Below are 18,138 nucleotides of genomic sequence, written 5' to 3'. Positions count from 1 at the left end.
TTCTGCATTAGGAGGAGCCAAGTTTCACTGCGACCCCCCCCCCCCCTTTTCATCCCCTCCCCGAACCCCCACCCACCATGGCCACTATAGCCAAATTGCAGCGCAAAGATGAATGGCTCTAAAAAAAATTTTATCCGATGTGATGAAATCACTCAATAAAATTCAGGTGGCATTTGTTTCCTCAATGCCTTTGGCAACAAAGCAAGCGTATTGCACTAGGTGAAGGCTATCACCGGAAATTGTTTGCTTCACCACATGACAAAAATGTGGCATGGAAAGTGCGAGTACGAAAGTTTAAAGCTCGCCCTCAGGCACACCCTAACTAGGGTGGCTAGAATGGGGAGGTGTGAAAACCGGCTCCTGAAAGGTGGTCCGAAAACGCGTTCCTGCCGTGCCACGGCACTGCTGACGGGGGCGCCGTTGCTTCTCATGGCGGCTGCACTGCTTCGGCTGGCCGGATTGATTTGATCGCATTGATATGTCGAATATATGAGGCGAATATGTCTACTTAGGACAGGTAGTAACTGCAGATCCGGACCATGAAAAGGAAATAACAAGAAGAATAAGATTGGGATGGAGCGCATTTGGCAAGCACTCGCAGATTATGACTAGCAGCTTACCGGTATCGCTCAAGAGGAAAGTATACAACAGTTGCATCTTGCCTGTACTCACCTATGGGGCTGAAACGTGGAGGCTAACCAAGAGATTTCTACTTAAGTTGAGGACAACCCAGAAGGCTATGGAACGAAAAATGGTAGGGGTAACATTAAGAGATAGGAAGCGTGCACAAGTGCACAATGGGTCAGAGAAGTAACTCAAGCTACCGACATTCTAGTGGAAATTTAGAAGAAGAAATGGACATGGGCAGGACATGTAGTGCGAAGAGAGGATAACCGATGGTCGCTTAGGGTAACAAACTGGATTCCAAGAGGAGGAAAGCGTAGCAGGGGGTGGCAGAAAGTTAGGTGGGCGGATGAGATTAAGAAGTTCGCAGGGCTCAAGTGGATGCAATTAGCACAGAACCGGGTTAAGTGGAGAAATATGGGAAAGGCCTTCGCCCTGCAGTGGGTATAGCCAGGCTGATGATGATGATATTTTTCCGTTGGAACACTAAATGCAGAAGAGTGTCATTTTTTCCTTGCAGTAGATATGGGTATTATTTAAGTGATATACAGCTCATTCAGTTGAAAAGCTGTCGGCATAGTACTGCTAACGGCTTGTCCGAAATAATCGGGGGCTGCCTTAAAGAATCGTATCATAGCTATTTCTGGTTTTATAACATAGTGATTGGTTTGTTTGTGATAGGCGATGACAAATTAACGAAATCATTGTAATTAATCAATTCATGAATTAAACAAATGAAAAAAAATGGAAAAGGGGGTTCAGAGGTGTACAAATGTTCAGAATGAAAACCCCGTATATATTTCTTGATGGTAATTAAGAAAATTGTGTAATTGTTCAAATAATTTTTGTAATTGAAAAAATTAAAAAAGTGTAAAAAGAGGTTCAAAGGTTAAGATTCACTGGTACGCCGGAACTGACGTTCAGCAGCGAGGAAGATTGTACAGCTTGATGACCTTTGTTTCTCGATTTCAATCACATACAGAGTGGAAGGTAAGCACCAGGAGGCAATTTGTTTTAATGAAACTCAGGTGTTTGGTAAGACACTGTTTTGTGCTGGAACGTTTAGCGCGACCCATTCTTCATGTTAGCTGAAGACCAAAAATAAAATGCTTCTCAGGTTGTTCCTCATCCATCGTTCTGCGCAAATCATAATCAGGAGTGAGCTGAAACTGATTGATGACCAGACTCTAGAGGGTCTTGATCTGTGGCTCTTTTTCGCAGACATAGGTGGCCCTCTTCTTTTCCTTTCTTTCAGCAGACGCTTTATGTGGCACTTGAGAAGAAGATTTAGAAAATATTGTCGGTACAGCTTCAGCTTTCAGGGCATGCAAGAACGTAACATGGCATGAAGGCTTCGTTTCTATTCACAACCTGCATGAAGTGTGTCAGAATGAATAAACCTAAAAAAAGTTTTTTTTTTAAACTCTCAGCATAGCCTTTTCTACAGGGAAAATTTCCGGACTTGAATGCAATGACAACCACAGCGAAACTGTGACTTGAAAAACTAGCACACTTCCTGCCGTGTCGCATGGGTTGCATTTTGGCTCGTTAGACGAAACGCAAAATGCATATGCGTGTGCTGTTTGACGTTGGTCCATGCTATGAAGCTACTATCATCTCAATTAAAGCTGAGCTGTCCACTACAGCTTCCTTCATAGCCCGCATGTCATCTGGTCGTTAGATCCTACAAGTTTTTTTTTCAGACGTACTCAATCCAAGCATCAGCTTGTGAGAACCTCTGAAACGCTTAGCTTAACTGTGCCAAAACGCCTTTCACAAACCGCAGAATTCTCTTGCTGTTGCTTCTCAGCCCTTGGGATGAGACGTGCTGACTTTTAAATTAACTTTGCAGCAGACGTGCGATAGGGACAGTTTTTCTCTGCACGACTGGTAGGCACGCTGTCGCAACCTGGCAGAAAACACCATCTCATGTTTTTTTTTTTCTTCACATTTGAAAGCATTCTTAAGGAAAGGAAGACAGCCACCCACACCATCTACACTGAAGAATTACATTAATGCATATAAAACAGGCCAGCGCTAAACAAACCTTGCGCGGTGACATGACCTACGATAGTTATGATGCCTGCGAGTCTGCCATGCGCCAGCGCTTCCGGGCTAACGGCGCCCCCAACGAAAGCGCCAACTTTCCCCAAGCAGCAGGAACGCGCAGCGGGGCCTCGCTTGGCAGTGGTTGTGGCGGCGCGGTCTTCGCACCTCATATTCTAGTCACCCTACCCTAACACTCACTTCATCATGCGGTTCTATAGCATTAGCACTGCCAGGCCAAAGATGTGCAATTGACCAGTCCCCACATGCTAAAAGTGAGCAACGAGTGCCATTGGGAGAAGTACCACTTGCAGAGACTTCGCGCACAGTTTGATGCTTCAAATGCCAGTAAAGTTGGAGTTCGGTGTACCACGAGACATACCGTAATTTTATACAAGGTTTTCTGTGCATAGCCAGTAAATAAAAATAGAGCTGAGTTTGATATACCTGGGCTTTACTGTAATATATTTCTTGGTTTTTCATTTTTTTTTTAAATAAAGCATTCTACATATGTACTGCATTATATCTGTGCAAATTTAGTAGGTCAAGAAGCAAAGGAATTTAAAAAGATCCTTGTTTTCTATCTAACTTTGTGGGTTAGCTGTAGCCATTTGTTGTAACTGAACCTGCAGCAACTTTATCCTGCAGCAAACTGCTTCTCACCCCCCTACCGGTTTGCAGAAATACTACATGCGCCAAGGTCAGGAGGACAATCTAGTCTACTTGGGCTTCCTCCCTTTCTTGGCCACGGTGCTGAGCCTGGGCCTGGCCATTGGTGTCATCATTGCTGTTGGGAGCCTCTTTTTTATACAGGTGAATATGATGCCCTGATGTCTCTGTAGAACGCTGTGTTAGTAATGAAGGTCTTCCTTTGCATTTCCTACATACTGCCAGGAGCTAATGACCTGTGTGAGTTTGGTTTGCTAGGCATTGTGCTTTGTGGTTTGTAAGTAGGGGTTGGGACTGACTGACTAGGATTAAAATTATGAATAAAGTATGCTGATTCATTAAAAAAAAATGTGATTATAACTGAAAAATGTCAGTATATTCTTGGGATGCAAGGCATGCCTACTTGGTTCCTGAGTATGAGTTACACCCAGTCAAAGTTGAAAAGCTATGGGGCAGAGGTATTTTTGGACAACCAGCAGTGCACGTGTGCAGTTGAGGTATTGCTTCACTAGTTCTGCAGATCAAGAAGAACCTCGCCTCCTTGCTGCCTGCTAGCTCTGTTTGTTCACTATCTCCAACCGCTTAGAGCAGCTACTCAGTTTGTCAACTGTTGATTTTGGATTTTGTAATAGTAAGCATTACTGCTTTACCAGAGCACAAATTTGTGTTCTGGCATCACCTGTGCGAGTGCACTAGAAGTGTCAGTCACAGAAAATTATTGCTTTAAGTGTGAGGAATGTGAGTGGTATTGCGTTTCTTAGGTACGTACGTGATTAGTTGCACTTGCTGCATATATTTTATGTTCTTTGGGAGAAGTAGCCTTCCTTACGTCTAATTTTTTGCAGCTCAAGATAATTGTGCGAAATGAGACAACCATTGAGAACTGGATTGTGGCCAAGGCACAGATGCGGGAACGTGAAAATGAGGAGGACTTTATCTATCCCTACAACCTGGGTGTGGCCGAGAATCTCAAGCAGGTCTTCTTCACTCCACTTGGTGATGGCATTACCTGGCCCGTGGTGCCTGGATGTAATCAGTACACGCTCACTGTGAGTCACAATTTTTTATCTCTTGTGCGTGCCCATCCTTATCCCTTTCAGAATTTTCACTCTGAAAAATTTCTGGGTCCTCATCTGATGGCCTCTTGATATTGGGTAATGCTGCAGACTGCGTGAAACCTGAATTGTGTTTTTTTTTCTTTTTTTTTTTTTTCTGATCAGTTTTCATTTTTATGAACCTTGGCATAAGTGATTATTAGTCTCCTTTATTTTTTGACATACCACATATTTTCCGTCACAAGCATGGCAGAGGTGACGGTTAGCACAAAATGTAACTATAAAGAGCAATGAACTCATTTGAATCTACTTGTGCCCGATTTTTTGCAGCTCTGACTTCGTAAATGCAATGCGTGTAGTAATGAACTTGCATTGAAATTGGCAGCGGATATAGCCAGCTGATTCCTTGTTGCTTGATTTGTCCCGCCAACTTTTTGGCTTTGCTGGAATTCAGACTGGCTGGAAGGAAGCGAATTTATTTCATCTAACATTGTCATAGACAGTGCTTCAACTTTGTTAAAAGCTAATACGTCTGGAACTTGGGTTTCAGTGAGACTTTGCCTTTGGGGCTGCATGCACATGGTGAATGGTCATGCACTTCCTTTTCGGTGCAGTTAACTTGTGAACCAGTAAAATAAGCTTGTATCACAAAGAAAGGCAATACAGTAAAATCTCGTTAATTGAACTCCTTTTAATCTGGAAATTCGGATAATTCAAACTATGAGTACAGTCCCCATCCGGCGCACGTGTAAGTCTATGGTGGAGAGTGCTTGTTATTTCGGATGTGGGTGGTCTTGCGCCAGTCAGCAGTTCGAATGGTGGATTGCGCTGAGGTACGATGCACACAGCCAGCGATCATGGAAATAGACCTCCCTGAATGTGCATTGCATGGAACATTGGTGCCGGCGCACTTCATGTATGCTGTGGCAGCCACGGTGACAATCAGTTCTCCATTTCTGGAGTAAAACTTAGTCACATAGTTCCGGTTTCACTTTCTTTAGGTTCACGTCATCCCATGGCTGCAATCAAGTGCTCGCGCGTAGGCCAGCCGTGCCGTTTCGGACGCTGCGTGGCACATCACTGTTCTTTTATTTTTGGAATGGCCTCACATTATTCTTACATCTATGCATATATTTCTTGCTTGTACACTGAAACTGCCCACTGGTCATGCACCGTTCCACCGTGCTGCGTGCTTCATCGCAATGCGTCACTGTCTTGATTGTGGCCTTTATGAGTTTGGAGCAATTCTGCAACACTCCCGACAGCGTGCGTAAAGCAAGCCACTTGACGAAACTGGAAAAAACTGTCATTCTCACTTGGGTTTCATCTCATATGCAGGAAACAATTGTGCAGGTGTTCATCAGATGCAATGTCTCTGATGCAAACAATTCTCGGCAGTTTCTTTAGGCCGATTCAATGATTCGAAACTTTGGTTAATTCGAATGTTTCTTCCTGATCTCTTGGAGGCTAAATTGACAAGAGCTTTTTGTATATGGTTGCTTACATCACTCAGTACCGGTAAGCATGGTTGTTTGATGTATTGCATCTTTTTTGTGTGTGAATAATAGAAGCGCCTGTGATTCTATTCCCAAAGTTGAGTGCCCTGGACATGCTGCACATTAAAAAAAAAGAAAGGAGTGGCCAAAATCGGGGTCTGGAAACTTTCCCATCAACAGCGACTGCCGTATTATGAAATGCCTGCATTGCGTCAAGGGGGCATACATGGGGCATGCATGAACACCATCTGCCATACGGGCTACTGTGCCAAGGGACATGTTCCTTTCCTTTTGTGGACAGTCGAATTGGCTGATGTCCCTCATGCGTGGATGACTGATGTACTAGTATGTCTCTGCACAAAAATGATAACAGTAACTTGTTTTTTCGTTAGTATAGTTGTAGCCCAATAATTTGGAAGCTGCAATACACCAGCCATTGCATTATACCAGTGATGATGCCACAGTGTCTGGTGATCACCTGTTATCATTGTGTAAGGTTTGGCGGCAGCAAAAACTAATGGGCATAAGGTCACCCTATCTGCCATGGGTAGATATCGGAGGCTGAACAGATACTTCACACATGATGAGGTGACACCCTGAATAGCTGCACTTGTCACTGTATATTATTCATATTAAAAAAAAAGTCAAAACAAGCCACTACATTTTATATGTTCACACTTTAGATCTCAGCAGCAATGAGCTTGGCTGGAAATTACAGTCAATGCAGACTCGCTGTTGGTGCCACCTGTGGACAGTACATTTGGCTGTCTTATTGAATGTGAATGATCAGTTAGCATATTTCGGCATAAAACATTCTGAAGTCAAGTATTAGTCACATGGAAGAGAGCAGGCACAATTAGCAGGAAGCATTGGCTCCATAGCAGTGTCAACATTTCAATCGCTTCTTGCAGCATTGTATGTAATCAAAGAAAACTTAGTTAATATGCAAGAAAAGAGGACATTTTTGATAATGAGAGCTCACCTTGCATTTTTTTTTTTCCATGCAAATCAGCAGTATGTAGAAGTTTTTACACATAATTATGTAGAGAATTAACATTAGCTCTAGGGTGAAGTTGTCATAAACGACAAATTGTCACTTTCTTGGGGGAACTTTGCGCATTCGCAGTACAGTGAAATCTCGTTACTACGAACACCACATTAACGAATTTTTTAAGATTCCCCGGCAGATTTGCCATATTTTCAATGTAAAACTATTTCAGAATTACGAATTTCAAAATAGCGGATAGAATAACGAACTTATTTTATTTCTTGTTCTATAATTTTGGAACATCAGTATTACGAATTTGGCTAAAATTAATAGCACCGCAGCTTGCAACTCTCGCGTGAAACGAAACAGAAACCGCCGTTTCTGTGTGTATGGTCCGTGGGCTGTAGCTATCATCATCAGGACATCTAGGACCTGCTCCTAGCGCCACCATGAAGCTATGGTTTATTACGCAGTAGCCAGCAGGCCTAGCCAGCCTATCTGCCTGCGTTTTTTTTCTTCCTGTGTTGTGTGCCGTACGCGACTCGGTCGTTCGCGCGTGCGGGACGGTATTTTTTTTTTGCCACTAATTATCTTATTGCGAAGTTTGTGCGAGATTGGCGATGATATTAGCCAGCGAAGTGCCAAGAAGATATGAACGCAGTTGCTTTCACTGCAAGAAATCGACGCAAGGAAAAAGCGATTCGGCATCTACAGACAGCTAGCATTGCCCCATCGACTGCCGTGATCATTATGAAAGATTGAGACAAGATTTTCAAAGCTCAGGGAGCATTGAAGATGGGGTCATAAAAAACTCCGATGTTTTTTTTTTTTTTTTTGCACATGGACAAAGTCCGTACTTTCATCGCTCGGTGCAATCACGCACGCAATGAGGTGTTCCTGAAAGCGGAAGGTGTATGTGCTGTAGTGGTGTAATGTAGTGCGCGGTCGTGTTTGCTGCACGCGGCAGAAGAAAATAATGGATTTCTTCAAATAAAGCAGCTTTGGAGTTAGTGCAACCTTTTCACTTGAGGTTTTGCTTGTCTACACACGTGCCTACTGCCAAGGTACATCATTTTCATACCTAAGTTTGACCATTGGCTTATAATTGTAGATTTTTTATTACAACGATATTTCAAAATAATGAATGATTTTTCGCGGTCCCGCGGGATTCGTTATATCGAGATTTGACTGTAAATGCTAAATGGTGTACTTTGGAGTACTTATTTAGTGAATATTATGCAGGTTGTTTTTTTAATCATCATCAGCAGAAAAAAGCGAGTGACATATGGTGAATTCCAATCGCAGAGCAGGAGCACTTCCAGAGCAACGTTTTCTGCTCCTTTCGGAGCAATTGTCTTCCAAACGCAGATCCGGAACACGGATCGCGTCTTCCAAACGCAGAACGGGAGCAATTGCCGAGCAAGGGTCGCTCCGCGGAGCAGTCAAAACTGCTCCGCCGAAATCGGGGGAACCGACCGGAAGTTTGCGTGACGTGACTTTCCGAGCGACGCTTGCGCATGCGCTAGCTAGCGCATCCATTTCCGGTGGCTCGCCGCGTTGGCTTCTGGTCTCTGCAACGCGCCACTCCATAGCAGACGATCAGTATTTGCCGCCGCCATGGATGGTGATTCGCGTCGCGCTCTTGCGCTCGCTTTGCTTGAGGACAGCGAGTCGGAGAGCAGCAGTTCCGACTCATCTGTCAAAGAATCAAGAATCAACTATTTATATGTCCATCGTCCGTGTAAACTCAAAGCCGTGCACGTTATAGCTCGGCTCTGGAAGACTGCAAACATTCGGTACGTGAACCGAAGTTTTCTTCCATATTAAAGAAAGTGCTGAAGGAGTCTTACCGTGTGTGTCCGCGCTCGGCTCTTCGAGCAAGGAGGATATAATTGCGTAAACGGCTGGTGTAACCTCCATATCAAAGGGAAGAAAGGCTGCAGGCTTGCAAAGCACACGACGCGAGCGCACGAAAAGCGCGGGCAAGTGCAAGGAATGATGGGTACTTTCTCCGTCTCCGTTTGCTCGCGAGCGCCACCTACTTGCTCCGGCCAGAGCAAGAGTATTCGAAACGCAGAGTCTGGGAGCGTGCTCTCCGCCGGAATGAGGCGTTCTGTGATGGAGCGTGCGCGCTGCTCCAGTTCTGCGATTGGAATTCGCCAATAGCCTTTGGGGTTGAAGAAGTAGCACGGGCAGCTGCGGGTGATGCAAAATGGAGACTGTGACAGCTGTTGATCAATATAGTCAGTGAAACATTTGAATCTCATTGGATATTCTCAAACATTTCTTCTACCACAGTTTGCTTCCGATCATCATCTTGAGTTTCAGTAGGTTTTTTCTTTGACTCCAAAAACCAAAAGGTTGTTCCTCCTGGAACAATCTCCTGAATGAACAGATTTATCCTGCATGATGCGGGCAGTCTTCTCAGCGCTAAAAGCTTTGTTGCTCACATTCTTAATATCCGACACTGACTCCTCAGCCACCTTTAACTTCATTTCAGTTCCATCTAGCTTTTTTTTTTCTATTTTCGTCTGGCCATTAAGGATTCCTTTTAGCAGTTCCTCAGTAGAGGGGCCACGATTGGCCTCTGCATCTTGAGAATGCATTAATGAGAAGAAAATTGGAGGGGACACTTTGAACCTCTAAAGGGGGGGTGAGGCAAAAGTCTTAATAGCGCGATGGAAGAGCTTGAAGTGGATTCGACGTGGTGAACCTTTCCAGGTCTTTTTTCCCATCGTGCCACAGTTTTTTCCTCACGACTCATCGCGCCGCCGCCTTCTCCCATGACGTCACGTTGTTGCTAGGATGAGCCCTAATGTCGGCTGCGGCAGTCCCCATGGCAACAACGTTGGCATGACACTAGACAAGGATAACTAAGATATGTTTCTCACTTGCCCGGCACGGCTAAGTCTGTTAATGTGTTTGACTGGTGATCAGAGGGGTAGGAGCTCGATTTTTTTCTTAAAAGTTAAATGGTGCAGCATTTGAGGAAGTGCAAAAGGAAAGTTGCAGGATGATTGACAGCTGTGGTGTGACAGGTTTTGCCGACGGTAGGACAATGATGAGCCATTAAAGGCTTTCGCCTTAAAAATTCCAGACAACCAAACGGAGCGTACAAAGACTATGTGGACACGTTGCTTGGGTAGGACATCTGTTGGACAGGGACAGGGGAATCTCATTGGGTTACAAGACGATCGGAATTCCTCCAATTTCCGAAACAAGTCGCATAGTTTGTTTCACTCTCCTTGCCTTTACGCTGCGATAGGGTGCATGTATTTACCAGTTGCTTCATACCGGGCACTGCTTAGCATGTCACTGCTTTCTTTCTTTTTTTGTTTTTGGGATGGCGCCACCCTGTTCAAATACCTTGTGTGCAACCACGTGCTGCTTCCAGTATGCTGAAACCGTGCACTGGAGATGTGCAGCATCTGCTTGGGGGTTGTTTGATCTGCCAACCTGTCATGGAATGCTCATGTACATCACCTAACACTGAAGGATACTGAAATGTTAAATTTTCTCAGACGAAATTTTAAGCCAGCACTGTTTAAACTAATGCAAACCTACTTGCCAAATGTATATCTCATCCTTGAGTATACGTGCAGGGCTTGGGATCCGTGAGTTCAATCAAACATAACGAATGCATACAAGCAGGGACTGCTCACTTTGTTTTAGCGGACTATCACCTCTCAAAAAGGTCACAATATTTCCAAACATCTGGGTTGGCTGCTGCTGAAAACAAGAAGAAGGTACTATCATGAACAATATGAGCAAGAACGTGGAAACGCGTGACAGATAGCCTCACACCGTCCTTGTGGCGACACACGGCAGCCGCTTTCAGCAAATAAGTGGAGAGGGTTCGCCCATTCGGCATTCTGCCTGCACCCCCTGTCGCGGGCATCTTTTTGCAAGCCTGGAACATTACGTCTGCACCTGAACGTGATAACGCTTAATCGTCGCAGGGTTTGGCAATGCGCTTTATGCCGTGATTCATAATTATGCTCGCATGCTACCGCAGAACACGGCCGCAAGATGCGGGTACGATTAATGATGCAAGTTCCAAGGCATAGCCGCGGGCTTTTCACACGCGGCTTGATTTCGCGCAAGAATCGCTGCATGCAGGTCGCGCTTGAACGGAAGTTTACTCCTCTAGAGGTCACCGATAAATTAAAGCACTAGAAGTGGTTGCCTTTTCGCAGTGCCACTATCAGCGTTTGAAACGAAACAAAGCCGCGGGGCGTAGTGAGCTGAAAATGATTTTATTGATGTCTGTCAGTGTGAAAAAAAAAGTCATAAAACTGCAAAAAAGCACTCCTGTCAGTATAGTATTTACATGCACTTCCTTGCAGTTTGTGTCCTAGTAACGCTTCATGCCACCGGTGGTCTGAATGACGCACTCCATTCTTGCTAAAGGTGCCGCCATTCCTCTTGTGTTGCTTCCCACAGTTGCGCTGTTGTGGCCGAGTCCAAGGAATGCTTGGAAAGGCTGGCTTTCATATGGCCCCAAACATGTTCGATGATGTTTAGGTCAGCACCTTTTGGGCACCATGCGAGGAACATAACGCCTCACTTCTCCAAAAGGCTTTTCATAACCTTGGATGTGTGCAAATGCAATAGATCCTGTTGGAACAAGTAGTCACCATCCGGGCGCGGTCCGTCCAGCTCATACGAAATCATCGCTAGGTCTAATATTGGGCAGTAAGCGGTGCAGGTAAACTTTCCATCAGTTCTCACCAAAAGCCCAAGGCCATCGCATGAAAGCACACCCCACATATTCACTGCTGTGCGTCCGCTTGATGCAACTTCCTTGTCGTTTTGCAAGCTAAAACGAGTGCACTCTGTTGCGCCCAACGTTAATAGAAATAGGGTCAGTTGCATGGGTTGAACACATGCAGTGCGGGCAGCATCCGACTCGGCTGCTGCAGTGATAGTTTTTTGTGCTACCTGTGCTAGCATGCAAAGTTGAAGGGCTACAGTAACCATGCCGACGTGCTGCATGCCGGGCTGTGCGAGCGGTTACAAGAGCGACAACACAGCGAGGCATTTTTTCTTGGCTCCGCATGATGCGGCTCTTCGTGCTGCATGGGACCGCGCGATTCCACGTGTTGACAGGAAACTTTCTGACAAATCATGTGTGTGCGATCTTCATTTCCACGATGAAGACATACCGAAGATGTACAGTCATATCATTAATGGCAAGGATGTAAAAATCGATAGGGGCAAATGGAGCCTCGCTGAAGGATGTGTGCCAAAGGTTTTCCCTAATATGCCTTCATACCTGTCAAAGCCACTGACAAAAAAGCGAAAGCTTCCAGACAGGAAAATGCAGTCAGTGAAGAAAAACAAAGTCAATACGGTCTACTTTGAAGAAGCAGCCTTACACTTCGATGTGCCTGTGACGGACGGCGAGCCAACTTCGAGGATGTTTCTTTACCGTCGTCACGCTGGTGAAAGATAGCAGAGGATGACGGCGGAGACAGGTTTGTGGCATATTTTGTGCACAGAATGGTGCAGAAAGTGCTGACTATAAATAAGTGTGTTATTATCACAGAAAACCGATCTGTCAGTGTTAGCGCACGCGATCGTGTTTTGAAATCTTGCAGAACTATCGGCACTGTTTTCTTTATTCAATACTGCGAACCTTGTACAGGTCCAAGCAGGGTGGAAACATGACAAAAAACAATAATAACAAAAGTAATAAACATCAAAGTGTGGAGAAAGGCAATAATGAATCATTCCAGTCGGTTACTGTGTGAGGAAAAAATGAAAACTTGAATAAATCAGTTCGTGCGAAATACGGCGTCAGCGAATTAGGATGATGGTGGCACGTATGCCTCGATGATAAAAGCGACAGATATGGTGAAGGGTTAATAGCTAGGTCTTGATTCCAAAGCGCGAAAAGAAATTGCGAGCGTAAATTTTTTCTTCGTTGCTCAAGACGTTCAATACCATTAACCTGCATTAATTCAGAGGGTGAGTCATACGGAGAAAATTTAGAGTAAATGAATCTTACAGCTTTTCTTTGTACCCTTTCTAAACGGGTGATATTGTGTTTAGTAAACAGGTCCCAAACAACGCAAGCATATTCAAGTTTCGGTCTAATTAGTGAGTTGTAAGCAAGTAGTTTTACGCTAAGTATAGTTTACGTAAAGCGGAAGAGCAGATGTTATCTATATGTAAGTTCCATGACAAAGTATTAGTAAGCGTGACACCTAAATACTTGTACTTGGCCTCTTCCAACAAAGGAGAAGAACCTAGCCTGTAGATAAAGGAGAGCGAAGCTTTTCTGCGAGCGAAGTGAAGAACGACGGTCTTATCAGTGTTAACTTTCATGTCCCACGTTTTACACCATTCATAAATCTTACCCAGAGAGGAGTTAAGATGAATTTGGTCATTAATAGAAGTTATTTCTTGAAAAAGCACATCTTCTTCTTCTTCTTCATCAGCCTGATTATACCCACTGCAGGGCGAAGGCCTCTCCCATATTTCTCCACTTAACCCGGTTTTATGGAGCTTATCATAGGAGGTTGCGGCCAATTACTGCACCAGGGTGGCCAACTCCTGTTCTGGTGAGGGAGTGCATTGCTGGAGGTGTTCACCGGCATCAGGTCGCACCCCAAACCTGTTTATGCAATTCCATCGACACGCGGATTTTTTATTTTTTTTTTCATCCGGTGGAGAATTGCGCGGCACCGGGATTTGAACCCCGGTCCTCTTGCATGCGAGGCGGATGTTCTACCGCTACGCCACCGCTGCATAAAGATGATTATGTGCAAAAAGCACATCAGCAAACAGCCTGATATGCACGTTGTGATCAAGGTCAGTTGTAAGATCATTAATATATAATAAAAACAATAATGGCCCCAGCACACTTCCTTGGGGCACCCCAGAGCCGACCGGAAGGCAACCTGATTGTTCCTCATTAACTTCTACAAATTGGTACCGATTGGTTAAATAGTTTGTTATCCATATGATCAAAATTTCAGGTAGGCCAATGCTTCGAAGTTTTAATATTAGTTGGTCATGTGGGACTCTATCGAAAGCTTTGCTGAAATCTAGAAATATTGCATCAATCTGACCGTTCTTATCAAGACATGAAGCGAGTGTATTACTGCCACTAGTTGCGTTATTGTTGAGTACCCTTTTCTAAATCTGTGTTGAAATTTAGAGAGGACGTTTTGCGCATCTAAAAAATCATTAATCTGGTTGGCAATAATATGTTCAATTAGTTTACAACATGACGATGTAAGTGATATCGGACGGTAATTTTGCAATAACGCGCGGTCACCTTTCTTGTATACTGGCACAACCCTGGCTACCTTCCAGTCTCTCGGTAAATGTCCATGAAGTAATGAAATACGGAAGAGAATAACTAAGAACTTTGCAACAGATTCAGCATATCGCTTCAGAAACACGTTAGGAAGGTTGTCAGGACCACATGAGGATTTGGTTTTTAAATTTAGTAGCATGGAAACTACGCCAGGATATGAAATAAAACTGACATCACGGGGGTGAAACACTGTATCATTGGATGGACAAGCACCGGAATTCAAAAACACACTGTGAAAGTAGTCGTTGAAGAGGTGCGCAATATCTCCGTGATCAGTAACTACTGTTCCATCAACCAAAATTTGCGACACAGGTTTCTTTTTTTCGCTTATATAATTCCAAAACTTTTTTGGCTCCTCCACAATGAAGTTTGGGAGCACAGTATTAAAATAGTTTTCTTTCGACGTGTGCACAGCACGCGCAAGGCTTTCCTTTAAATCGTTTAGATTACCTAAGTGCAAGCGCCGTTTTTTTAACCTTTTTATCTTTCGTTTTAAGCGGATTATTTCATGCGTCATCCACGGCGTTTGTCGACGAATAGGTTTACGTTTGCTCGGCACAAACTTATTTATGCAGAAGTTACACATATCTTTAAAACGGTCCCAAAGTGTGTTTAAAGCATCATCATTAAAATCAATAAAGCATGTTTCTAAATGTTCTATAATGGATGCATCATCAGCACGTGAGTAGTCTTTGAAAGATCGAAACTTCACAGGGTTATCTAATTGAGTACAAACGCCAATGTGTAAGCGAACATTGACAAGCAGATGGTCAGATATGCCTTCCACAACTTCAACTGTGTATTCAGGCAATTCTCTAGGCACAAATACCAAATCGAGGATAGACTTGCTAGATCCTTGCACACGTGTCGGTTCCTGCACTATTTGTATTAGATTATGTGTTAACATCATGTTAAGTATACTGTTTAAATTATTGCTGTTTTGAGGAAGGGATTGAAAACGGTCCCAATTAATGCCAGTCAAGTTTAGGTCGCCAATCAGTAGCAGTTTGCTTCTTTGGAACCGAGACATGTGCTCTTCTAGTTTGAATGGATAATCAACTGAAGCATCAGGAGGTCTGTAAATGGCAAGCAAAATGAAGCTTGCCCCATACATAAACATTCAAGTCCTAGAATTTCCTCCAAGGGAACAGCGTGTATATGGTCTTTAATTAGGACTGCAACACCACCTCCCTTGAATTGGCGATCCTTACGAAAAACTTGGTAACAAGTTAGAAAAACATCCTTGTCACCTATTTCAGTCCTCAGCCACGTTTCGGTTATCACGGCAATGTGTGGATCATGTTCTAGTAAAGAAATCTCAAGGGGTTCAGTTTTATTTACTACGCTACGAGCAGTTAAGTTCATTATACGTAGGTGCTTGTGAGATTCTTTAGAATGGCGTCAAGGTTCAGGCCGTTTCGAGCTCGTGGATCGGGCCTGGGTCATAGGTTCGGAATCCGGGCTCGCGGTTCGTGGCAGCGGGCTGGAGTGTTGGTTTATTATCTTGACGCGCATATTTTTTTTCTCATCCCAAAAGAACAGATCTTTATCCATTTTAAGTTTATCATGAATTAGGTGCATTTTTTTACCCTGGAGTCTTTCATCTTTCGCGCTTTCCCAGAGAAGCTTGCGATTCTTCAGCGTTGCTTGTGAGTAATCGTTTTGAACAGACATGCCTGAACCTTTAGGTTGCGGCAGTTTTTGAATATAAGTTTCTTTTCGTTACAATCTTGTAGATAGATGATGACGGGTCGTTTGATGCCTTCGTGGCCAAGCCTGTGAATGCGGCCAATTGATTTGCATTCTACTTGCAATTTGTCCCTCATTACTTCGGTGAGAACTTTTTCCTTAAGAACTGGTTCCGTTTCATCGTCGCATTCGGAAATTTCATGAATGATTACGTTTGACCACCAATTTCTGTCTTCAAGATCAGTCAGTTTCTTTGACTGGAAGCCAATAACGTTTTCTATGGACTATAGAGTAGTTTGAACCTGATCCCCTTCGATCAGAGAAGACTCAGACAGCTTTTTGTCAAGTTGAGCGTTCGTCTGTTGAAGGTTATTAATCAGTGCTTCGATATTAGATAGTCCGGCTTTCATTTCTGAAATGTCGTTACGGATAAGAGTTTGACCCCCAAGTAACTCTTCAAACATTTCTTTCTGTGTGGGACCCGGGTCTGTTTCAATGTCCCCGCAGAGAACCAGCTTGCACACAAAAAGACATTCATAGGCAAGTTCAAGACACTTCCGTGGGCATGGCAGGACAATAATGCTACGACAGTCTGTCCTTAAGGTACTAGTTTGAGGACTAACCTGCAGAACGCAGAACAGAGTTCCGGTTAGCGACATTGACTGGCCTCATCTGCCGTGCCCACAGAAGACGAACCGGTGAAGTGCTTCTTTTATAGTGGTGTTCTCTGGTGACGTCACACCACGATAGCCAGATGGTGTCGCTAGCAGAGCCAGTCCGCTAGGAAATGACCACGCTTGTATCTGGCCGACAGTGTTATCCGCTCATAGATCATAGACGCCGACGGTATCACTTCTATCCCAGCACATGTAGCCGCTCGTTGATGAAGATGCGCCGGTGCAGCTGGCTGAACTCCTGATAAGTGTGGACCGACTTGAAGTGTGTCTTGCCTGTCAAAATGCATGCGCTGGCAAGCTCCCAAATGAAATAAGCAGTCGATGTGAAGTTCTTGCAAAAAATGTACACTGCAGCCTCTGCCTAAAACTTGGTCCGAAGTTGTCAAAGAAAGCGACTGAAGAACAGCGCAAGCAGAAGCAGCAGAAGCAGAGGCTGAACATCTTTCAAAAACGAGCTATATGCGCAGCACTCGGGAGAACAAAGCTGCTGAAGGACGTGAGAGATTTAAAAGCAAAGTTGGTAACTGATTCACAGGACAGTCTCACAGAGACCCTCAGCATGCTGCCTCCACTTCAGAAAGAGGCTTTTCTGTCATTAGAAAAAAAGTGAAAGCCAAAGGTCCTCAGGGCATACGCTACACCAGTGCATGGATCATGAACTGCCTCCTGTTGCGAATTGCAAGCCCAAAGGCGTACAAGCTCATCCGCTCCACTCAACTGCTGGCACTTCCAACTTGCAGTCGCCTCAACGAAATCCTGAGAGGAATGCCATGTGAATATGGCTTCAACATCATCATCATCAGCCTGACTATACCCACTGCAGGGCGAAGGCCTCTCCCATATATCTCCACTTAACCCGGTTTTTTGCTAGCTGCATCCACTTGACCCCTGGGAACTTCTTAATCTTATCTGCCCACCTAACTTTCTGCTGCCCCCTGCTACGCTTTCTTTCCCTTGGAATCCAGTTTGTTACCCTAAGCGACCATCGGTTATCCTCTCTTCGCACTACATGTCCTGCCCAGGCCCATTTCTTCTTCTTAATTTCCACAAGAATGTCGGTAACTTGAGTTATTTCTCTGACCCACTCTGAACGCTTCCTATCTCTTAATGTTACCCCTACCATTTTTCGTTCCATAGCCCTCTGGGTTGTCCTCAACTTAAGTAGAACTCTCTTGGTTAGCCTCCACGTTTCAGCCCCATAGGTGAGTACAGGTAAGATGCAACTGTTGTATACTTTCCTCTTGAGCGATACCGGTAAGCTGCTAGTCATAATCTGCGATTGCTTGCCAAATGCGCTCCATCCTAATCTTATTCTTCTTGTTATTTCCTTTTCATGGTCCGGATCTGCGGTTACTACCTGTCCTAAGTAGACTTATTCGCCTACTACTTCCAGTACTTCGCTACCTAATGTAAACTGCTGTTCCTTCCCGAGGCCGTTGAACATTACCTTAGTCTTCTGCATATTGATTTTCAAGCCTACCTTTCTACTTTTCCTGTCTACGTCATCAATCATTATTTGCAGTTCATCCCCAGAGTTGCTTAGCAAGGCAATGTCATCAGCAAATCG

At 44.3% G+C, this 18,138-nt stretch overlaps 1 protein-coding gene across 1 annotated transcript in view; it reads left to right on the top strand.

The window, feature by feature from the left end:
• The window catches only part of LOC146203707 (palmitoyltransferase ZDHHC6-like), a 78,740-nt gene that overhangs the window by 13,429 nt on the left and 47,173 nt on the right, over positions 1–18,138 (top strand). The window contains exons 4-5 of the mRNA XM_084588866.1: positions 3,352–3,483; positions 4,185–4,388. Coding sequence (XP_084444992.1) covers positions 3,352–3,483; positions 4,185–4,388 — 336 coding nt within the window. The remainder of the gene's footprint in view (positions 1–3,351; positions 3,484–4,184; positions 4,389–18,138) is intronic.

The sequence above is a fragment of the Amblyomma maculatum genome, chromosome 1 (assembly GCF_055883805.1).
Source record: "Amblyomma maculatum isolate TAMU_Amacu chromosome 1, ASM5588380v1, whole genome shotgun sequence".
Lineage (NCBI taxonomy): Eukaryota > Metazoa > Arthropoda > Arachnida > Ixodida > Ixodidae > Amblyomma > Amblyomma maculatum.
Note: the sequence above shows the minus strand (reverse complement) of the source record. Positions and strands in the feature narration are given on the sequence as shown.